The 9,832-nt window shown below is 42.5% G+C and overlaps 1 protein-coding gene across 1 annotated transcript in view; it reads left to right on the top strand.

The window, feature by feature from the left end:
• Positions 1–298: 298 nt before the first annotated feature.
• Maf1 (repressor of RNA polymerase III transcription Maf1) overlaps positions 299–9,832 on the top strand; it is a 56,766-nt gene continuing 47,232 nt past the window's right edge. Inside the window, exon 1 of the mRNA XM_080284528.1 lies at positions 299–885. Within this exon, the coding sequence (XP_080140654.1) occupies positions 800–885 (86 nt within the window). The 5' untranslated portion in view covers positions 299–799. The remainder of the gene's footprint in view (positions 886–9,832) is intronic.

Genomic DNA, 9,832 nt, shown 5'->3' with positions numbered 1-9,832 from the left:
CTGGCGGTACGAACATTTTTCCCGCGTCAATAATAACCTCGCTAGACGCTAGTACCAGAAGAGACGCTGCGGGGTATAAATGTGGAGTTGGAGTACTTATTAGAAATCCACCAGTCCTTCTGATTGATTTCGCCCACTCATTTACTCAAAACCGCATTAGTTTGAGAAAATACGATAAAATACAAGTGAAGAATTGACTGCTGAACTTAAAAAAGAGCGTATCACCTATCTGATTCTGCTCCACCTAGCAACCATCGCGGCCCACCTACGCAAGAACGTCAAGGGGAGAAGGCACTTGTCCGTTACTCTGGACCGCTCCATTCTCTCTTAAGCCAACTTTCCTGGCATCTCTGGAGGGAAAGTTGGAAGATACTGTTACACTCTGACCGGGGAGCGTGATATTATGATTAATAAGCAGTGGGAATACTTTGTGGTTGATGAAGTGTACAAGACTTTGAGAATCTCGAGCAGCATATTACCCCGGACTCTTCTTAGTCCGCAGTTAGTGTTGAGAAGACATTTTTAAGCGCAATTTCTGAACCTCACGACACTGGCCTTGCTTAGTGTTTCTAGCCATCTCTTCGTCCATAAGTTCAGCTTTTGGGAATAATCCCAAGGAACCTCTACTCAGGTGTTTGTTGTATAATTATCAACATTTTAATGGACTGTCAACTAGAAAACACAATAGCTTCCAACTACCATACTGTGATGTTTTTATTCTAAGATTTATTAGCCAGTAAGAACTGTCAGAGAACCATTTTTTTTTTTTTCCTACATTTCCTAAAACTAGTCAGTCAAGATGAAACTGCTTCCTGAATCATCAGGCTTTGATGCCATAAACAACGCCCTGAATATTGAGACAGTGGATGGCAGTATCATGGGCAGGTAAGAGTCTGTGATATTTCACCAAAATTCTTTTGTTATACAGATTTTTTTTTATTACAACCACAATTTCTGGGGCCCAGTACAGTTTTCTGGTGGTTTAAATGTTATCATGATACCATTCATTTCTGTTAGAAAACTGTGTGTGCTACCACCACCACCATTCCATCTGTAAAATTGTCGGTAAATTTCTACAAGTTGCCAATACACCCCCAAGGTTTTGCAGTATATTTTTCTGGTATTTTTTGTTGAGATTTGAGTTATATTGACCCTCATTTTTGCTGGAAATGCTTCATTTTGCCTTTTTTCCAATTACGAACTTTGACTGGATGAGGAGGTGAAATGAAACATTTTTGACAGAAGACAAAGGCAAAATCACTTAAATTGCATAAAAAGTCACCAGAACTATACAGTAGTGCACAACCAGTTAACCTAACCAAATGCACCTAACCTAACTTAACCTAACCTAACTGACTGAACACGAAGGCAAAAATCACTCAAATCACATAAAAAATCACCAGAAAAATATACAGCACAACCAGTTAACCTAACCAAACAGACCTAAACTAACGTAACCTGCCGTATCCTAACCCAACCTAACCTAATGTGTTGCAGTGGAATGCTTACCTTAGAGGTATGATGGTCTAGGTTGTGCAATATATTTTTGTAGTGGTTTTTGATGCGATTTGAGTTATTTTTGCTTTCTTTTTCTGTCGAAAATGCTTCATTTCACCTCCTCATCCAGCCAAAGTTCATGATTGGAAAAGAGGCAATATGAAACATTTCCGACAAAAAAGGTCAGCACTCAAATCTCATAAATAACTACCAGAAAAAATGCACCGTGTTTTCTCAATATTCTCGTTAACTCAACGGCTTCCTCCGGTTCCAAGTGGAAATGCTTAATAACGCTTAAATAATCAATATTACACCCAGTGGACGGATGATGTTTTACTTCTTAGGAAGCCACAGTGAGAAGGATTTGAATTTTCCACCCAGAAAGAATCAAAGACCATGCTTCAAAATGATCGGTAGAATACCATCATGTGACGTAAGGTATGCCTATGAGTGGGTGAAACAGACTTAGCAGACGCATGTGCAGTCGATGGAAAAAGAAACATGTACAAACACACGCATATCTTTACACGGACTGACCGAGTCAAGATCCAAGGTATGGTTTTGGGGAAATTTTAATTTAAATTATCTCTAAATATCAATTTCCGAATGGGGCTTTGGGGGTTCATTAGCATTCTTAGGTACCGGTAATATACTATCCTTTTATGGTTGTAATATCCCTGAACTGCATATTGGCAACTTGTAAAATACTGTAATACCAAATTGTCATATGCAGATTTCTGTCAGGTGACCATAATGTATTGAAAAATCCCTGAGAAACCTCAATTTTAACCAACCCTGATCCCACCTAATCTTGATCTAACCTTGGGCACATCTGGTTGGCTACCCCAAGATTCAAGTCAGGTTCTAATGTAAAAATAATACAGGTAGGCAGCCCAGAGTTGCTGGCACATCAGTCCTCTACCTAATGAAGAACCACAGTGAAAGTACTACTATAAACAATGGGTGGAAATATGTGCCATATCCAGACTCTTTGTATATGTCAAGGTACCAGTATAAGATATTGTGAAACTGGTATTGAAAATTGTACAGGTTGGTACAGTAGTTGAGTGATACGAGCATACAGTACTGTAGAGTATGGTGTTGTGTGTGTATATTTACTTTGTCAGTCAGTACCACTATTTCCAAAGTGCCCCCTTTTTTTTTTTTCTTTTCTTTTTTTTCCCATAATTTGAGCGATTTATTTTTGGAGACTTTTTTTTTCTTCTTCTTCTTTAAGAGGAAATGCCCTAGAAGTGGGTTTTCAGAACATTGTCCCTGGTAACAGAAGCTACCCGAAATACCATTAAAAACAACCGAAATTGAACTGAATTCATACAAATAACTTACCCTAGCCTAGCCTGACTGGGGGGGACTTAACCTCCTCAACCTCTTGTTACATTAACATAACATAGCCTAATAAGGAATTGAAATAGAGTTACATGCTTATTACACCGTCGGTGGGAAACACGAGGCCACGGCTTTCATGAATTGGTGAAGGCTTGTCTGTTTGTCTGGGTGTGCATGTCAGAACAAGTATCAAGCAAGCACCCAGGCCTTTATGTCCCGTGTTCTTGAAAGAGCTTATTCACTAACTTGTCCTTGCCCCGTAATTCACAGATTATATCAAAGTTAGTCCTCTCACATCCACTATATTCCATGGTCAGATTCAAAATGGATGTGGGAGTGGAGTGGTCAAGTCAGCTTGGGTCGAGAATTTCCAAAGGTGACTGTCAGGTGGCAGCACCATTGGAGGGAACTCAATGGTTAATCTAAACCTTGTGCCATATCATGCCACCACCAGAGGGTCCTCATTGGTTATTTTAAAAATCATGCAACCATGATGATGGTGGTGGGGTTGGCTAAGGTCGAGAAGTTCCAAAGGTGACTCTCAGGTGGCAGCACCATCTTAGCTCTTCGGCAGCCACAAGGTAAAGTTCGTACTGTTACTACCACGCAGCAAATTTCAACAAGAAATATAATTCAGAGATATAGGTTACCGTAGTCACTGACCTGATAAATACCCTGTACGATTATACCGGTATATGAGTGTGTTGTTCTAGATGATTGGCTGAAGCATGTAATTGTAAATGTGTACAAGGGGAAGGGTGATGCCCTGGAAAGAGGAAATTACAGTGGCAGAAAGCTTTCAGACCAGATAATGAGTTCTAGAAGGTATGATTGGAGAAAGAGTGAATACTGGTATTGATGAGATGCAGTTTGGGTTTTTGCCAGACAAAGGGGCCACTGATGCCATATTCATTGTACGACAGCTTCATGAAAAATACCGTATATAGGAAAGAAGAGGGAACTGTACTGTACTTTATTTTTGTTGATTTGGAGACGGCCTTTGACAGAGGCCCTAGAGCAGTGGTAAAGTGGGCAATAAGAAAGCTTGGGATCAATGAGTGGCTGGTTAGGGTCGTTAGGGTCATGTATGTGGGTGCTCACACCCAGGTAAGTGTGGTTGGAGATGTGAGGGATGAGTTTTCTGCGAATGTTGGTGTGCAGCAGGGGTCGGTCTTGAGTCCCTTGTTGTTTATCATGGTATCCTACTTGAAGCCCTCTCACGTGACTTCATAAATGGACTGTGGCGGGAGATGTATGTTAATGATTTGGTGTTGATTGCAGAGAATAAAAGGGAGGTGGAGGAAAAACTTAGGAAGTGGAGATGGTATGGGGCACAAGAGTAAATGCAGATAAAACAAAAGTGATGGTATCTAGGGCTGGAGGCAGTACTGTCAAAGAAGAAGGAGAGTGGCCATGTGCGATTTGTCACAAGGGCATGGGAAGTAATTCCATCTTGTGCAGTGTTTGTGATAAGTGGGTGCATTAGAGATGTAGTGTTATTAGAGGTAGGCTGCAATATAATGCTGCATTCATGTGTGCGGTGTGTTGGGGAGAGCATGTGGATATTGCCAGGTGTGAACGGATTGAATGTGCTGGTGAGTCTCTTGAGTGTGTGGAAGAGTTTTGTTATTTGGGAGACATGTTCTGTGCTGGAGTTGGGATGGCTATAGTGAGGAGTGGTTGGAAGAAGCTCAGGGAGCTGTTGCCTCTCCTGACATTGAGAGGGCTCTCCCTCCATGCTAAGCGATCTTTGTATGCGGCATGTATTAGGAGTATAATACTGTATGGTAGTGAGATCTAGGCCATAAAGGAAGAGGATATTCACAGGCTCAAACGTACAGAAATGGCAGTGATTTGGTGAATGTGCAGTGCGTCCTTGAGTGCAAGGCCTGGGGGGGCAAGGTTTATGATGGAAGAGTTGAGAGGTACGATGGGAATGGAGTGTACAGTATTAGTGTTGTGATGAGGAGAGGTAGATTGAGGTGGCTTGGGCATGTGGAGAGGATGGAGGACGATAATTGGATGTAGAAAGTGAGAAGTGTGAATGCTGGAGGTAGGGTAGTGAGAGGTAGACCAAAAAAAGACCTGGGATGTGTTCATTGAGTGTGACCCCAGGGTTAAGGGACGAAATAGTGAAGCTGCAAGAGATCGAGCTGCATGGAGAGCCGCCATTAGGTGACCAAGGCCGACGCATGCAAGCATGTTGGAACCATCAGAAACAAACACAAAATAGAATTGGGTATATATATACTGTATATATATATATATACATATATCATTTTCGTTTTTAAAGGCTCCAACATGCTTGCATGCGTCGGCCTTGGTCACCTAATGGTGGCGCTTCATGCTGCCCGATCCATTGCAGCCTCCCTGTTCAGTCCCTTAACCCTGAGGTCACTCTTCACGATGTCGTCCCTTGTCTTTCTCGGTCTACCCTCGTAACCTCACCCCCAATATTAACACTTCTCACCTTCCTCACCCAATTATCATCCCCCATCCTCTCCACATGTCCAAACCATCTCAATCTACCTCTCCTCATCACAACACCAATACATTCCTGTCCCATCCTACCTCTCAACTCTTCCATTGTGAACCCAGCCCCCCCAAACCTTGGACGCTAGGACACACTACACATCCACCTAATCACTGTCATTTCCATACGTCTGAGCCGGCAAATATCCTCCTCCTTCACTGCCCAGGTCTCACTACCATACACCATTACACTCCTAACACATGCTGCATACAAAGACCCCTTAGCACGTAAGGAGAGTCCTCTCAATGTCGGGAGAGGCAAGAGCTCCCTGAATTTCTTCCAACCACTTCTCACCCTAGCCACAGAGATAGCTCCAGCCCCACCTCCAGCACACAACATGTCTCCCAAATAACAAAACTCTTGCACACACTCTTGAGATTCACCAGCAAGTTCAATTCTTTCACGTCTGACAATCTCCACCTGCTATCCCCAATACGCCATACACATAAAATCAGCATTATCTCGCAGTCTACCTCTGATACCACTACATCTCTTATGCACCCATTTATCACAAAAACTGCACAAGATGGAGGTACTTCCCACACCCTTGTGGCAAACTGCACATGGCCACTCTCCCTCGTCTTTGACAGTACCGCCACCAACCCTAGATATAATCACTTTTGTTTTATCTGCATTTACCGGTACCCTTAAGCCCTTGTGCCCCATACCAACTCTCCATTTCCTAAACCTTTCCTCCACCTCCCTTTCACTCTCTGCAATCAACACCAAATCATCAGCATACAACAACTCCCACGGGAGTCCGTTTCTAAAGTCACGTGAAAGGACTTCAAGTACCATGATAAACAACATGGGACTCAAAACTGACCCCTGATGCACACCAACATTCACGAAGAAAACCCATCACTCAAATCTCCATTCACTCTTACCTGGGTGTGAGCACCCACATGCATAGCCATAACCACCCTAACCAGCCACTCCTCCAAGCCAAGCTTTCTCATTGCCCACTTCATAACCTCTCTAGGGACTCTGTCAAAGGCCTTTTCCAAATCAACAAAAACAAAATAAAGATCCCTTCTCCTACCAATATATTTTTCCTGAAGCTGTCGAACAATGAGTATGGCACCAGTGGTCCCTCTACCTGGCATAAACCCAAACTGCATCTCATCAATATTCACTCTTTCTCTAATCATATCTTCTAAAACTCCCTCCATTACCTTCATTATCTGATCTCAAAGCTTTATAGCTCTATAATTTCCTCTTTCCAGAGCATCACCCTTCCCTTTATACACATTTACAATTACACTCTTCAGCCAATCATCTGGGACAACACACTCATACATAATCCTATTGATCAGGTCAGTGACTAACTTCACCCCTATATCGCCTGAGGCCTTCAACATTTCGGCAGTCAACCCAGACACACCTGCTGCCTTCCCCGCCTTCATCGTACCTATTGCCTCACTCACAGTAGCAGCCTCAATCAAAGGCCAAGGGCCAGACACTGGATCTGCTGGCTCCAAACCTTCTCTGTCCCAGTCAAACTCCCCATTCAACAACCGGTTATAATGCTCTGTCCATGTATCTTTAATATCCTCACTGTTCACCACTACCCTTCCTTCATCATTTTTCACACACTGCTCACCTATAATATCCTGATTATCCCTCTTCACATGACCTGCCACCCTAAATATCATCTTTTTCCTTTCCCAGTGATTTAGGTTATCAAGTAAAAGTCTCTGTGACTCAGACTTTGCCCTGTATACCTTTCTTCTTGCCCATTGTTTGGCAGCCAAATATTCCTCTTTGCTACCACCCTTCTTCCATTCCTGGAAAAGCCTTCTTTTCTCCTTAACTGCAGCTTGTACACCCTCATCCCACCACCAAGTTACTTTATGTCTTGGTGGTCATATATATATATATATATATATATATAAATTTTTTTTTTTTTTATTACTTGACCAATATAGCTTTAGGAAAAATACACTGAAATTAGCAGATCGAAGCACAGGGCATCCGAATATTAACCAGGTTTGCTAAGTTATATCAAATTCAAATCACCTACCATGCTGTAGGCTAATTGGCTAAAACCCCATCACCATGAGCCATAACTGGCTGGAATGGCATGCTTTCAAATGAGCAGTACTAATATTATTCTTTTGTGATGGAACTGCATAGGAGCATGGCAAAATTATTAACTACCAGTGCTGTGTCAGTTCATAACCTAAATTACAAAGATTTGGATACGGTATGTGGCTGTGTGAAAGTAAAAATGATTTTTTTTTTTTTTTTTCTATTTATCAATCTATCTATTGCCAGACGCCTCAATCCCGTTTGGGGTGGCCACAAACAAATCGCCTCCAAGTCGCCCTGTCCCCCGCCATTTCACTGCCCTGCTCCCAACTCACACACCCCTCTCTCATATACCTCTCCACCCCATCCCTCCATCTCATCCTCGGCCTCCCCCTCCCTCTTCCCCCCTCCACCTCACTCACATACACTCTCTTCGTCAGTCTTTCACCCTCCATCCTCTCCACATGGCCAAATCACCTCAGTGTGTTCCTCATAACGCTTCCTATCACATCCACATCCACACCACAATGCTCCTTTATATCCTCATTCGTCAGCCTGTCTCTCCACGTGACTCCACAGGCTCCTCTTAAATAACTCATTTCCACTGCTCTCACTCTTGACTTGTGTCCTTCCAACAATGTCCAAGCTTCACTTCCGTACGTTAGAGTTGGTATCACAATACTGTCATGTAGTAACTTTTTCACCTCCATGCTCACTTCCCTGTTCCTTATCACTGCTTTCACAGAACCAGCAACCTTTCTTCCCTGCTGTACCCTTTCAAGCACTTCACCCTCCAAACCTCCATCCTTACTCATCACACTACCCAAATACTTAAACGTACTCACATTTTCCAATTCCTCACCATCCAACCTCGCTGTACATTCACTAACTTCACCTCTCTCAAAGACCATCACTTTACTCTTCCCTACATTCACCTTTAGGTTCCGTTTCTTACACACTCTCTCAAACTCATCCACCAAGCCTTGCAGCTCCCCTTCGTCTTCACTCAACAACACAGTATCATCTGCAAACAACAGTACAGGGAGTTTCCAAACACTATCCTCTCTCACCAGAGCCACTCCAACATCCACTACCCTACCTTGTACCTCTTTTGTTACCCCATCCATGTACAGATTGAACAACCATGGAGACATGACACATCCCTGTTTCAAACCAACTTTCAAAGAGAAAATTCACTTAGTTCACCATCCACATGCACTGCAGCCTTCGCACCATCATACATACTCTTCACAGCATTCAACAACTTCCCATCTACTCCATATATTCTTAACACTTTCCACAATCCTTGTCTATCCACCCTGTCAAATGCTTTCTCCAAATCCATGAAAGCTGCATACAACTTCTTTCCCTTCTCTAGAAACTTTTCCACTAAAGATCTAAGAATGAATATCTGATCTACACAACCTCTTCCCTTCCTAAAGCCTCCCTGTTCTTCTCCAACTAATTTCTCTGTTCTTTCTCTAACTCTGTCTATAAGTATCCTACCATACACTTTTCCTATTATACTAAGAAGACAAATGCCCCTATGATTACCACACACTTCTTTTTCCCCTTTTCCTTTGTACAAGGGAATAATTATACCTGACTTCCAATCATCTGGGACTCTACCTTCCTCCCAGGCCAATCTGCACATCTTCCACATCCATTCTACTACTATCCCTCCCCCATGCTTCAGCATTTCACCACACACTCCATCAATTCCTGGGGCTTTCCCCGATTTAACTTTCTTCATTGCCTCCACAACTTCTATCCTACTGATTTCTTCCTGTCTTCTCACCTCCCTCCTTCTCCCAGCCACTTATACTCGCATTACTTCCATCCTCTACGTTCAACAATTCCTTAAAGTATTCTCTCCATCTGCTCACTTTTTCTTCCTTCTCCACTAGTAATCTACAATTTTTATCTTTCACTCCCCTGCTAACTTCACTTCCACCCTGTCTTACTCTTTTCACTTCTCTCCAGAACATTTTCTTACAGTCCCTCCACTTTACACTCAAATTCCTTCCAAATTCCTCATCCACTCTCTTCTTACTCTCTCTTACTAATCTTTTCACCTCTCTCTTCCTTTCCACATATAACTCTCTCTTCCGCCTCTCAACTTCTTCCACGCCCCTATTTCTCATCCATTCATTGTATTGTGTTTATTTTTATTTAAATTTTTTTCTTAAGACGTACACCAGTCCCACAAAAGTTTCAAGCCTAAATTTCAGTGTTAAGAGACAGATTTGAAAATATGGACCATAGGACTGACATAGATAAAACAGCCTTGTGCTTCATAACCTAACTTTATAGATAGTGTTGTGCTGGAAATGAATGGATCTTGAATTTGTCTCTGTGTTATCATGTTTTTGTTTTTTCTTGGAGAGAACTATTATGCAGGGTCCAGGCCTTTTGTTCCTCCTT

The sequence above is a fragment of the Coenobita brevimanus genome, chromosome 101 (genome assembly GCF_032717465.1).
Source record: "Coenobita brevimanus isolate Jiangsu-jjx chromosome 101, ASM3271746v2, whole genome shotgun sequence".
Classification (NCBI taxonomy): Eukaryota; Metazoa; Arthropoda; class Malacostraca; order Decapoda; family Coenobitidae; genus Coenobita; species Coenobita brevimanus.
The sequence above is the reverse complement of the archived record's forward strand: the minus strand, read 5'-3'. Positions and strand labels throughout refer to the sequence as shown.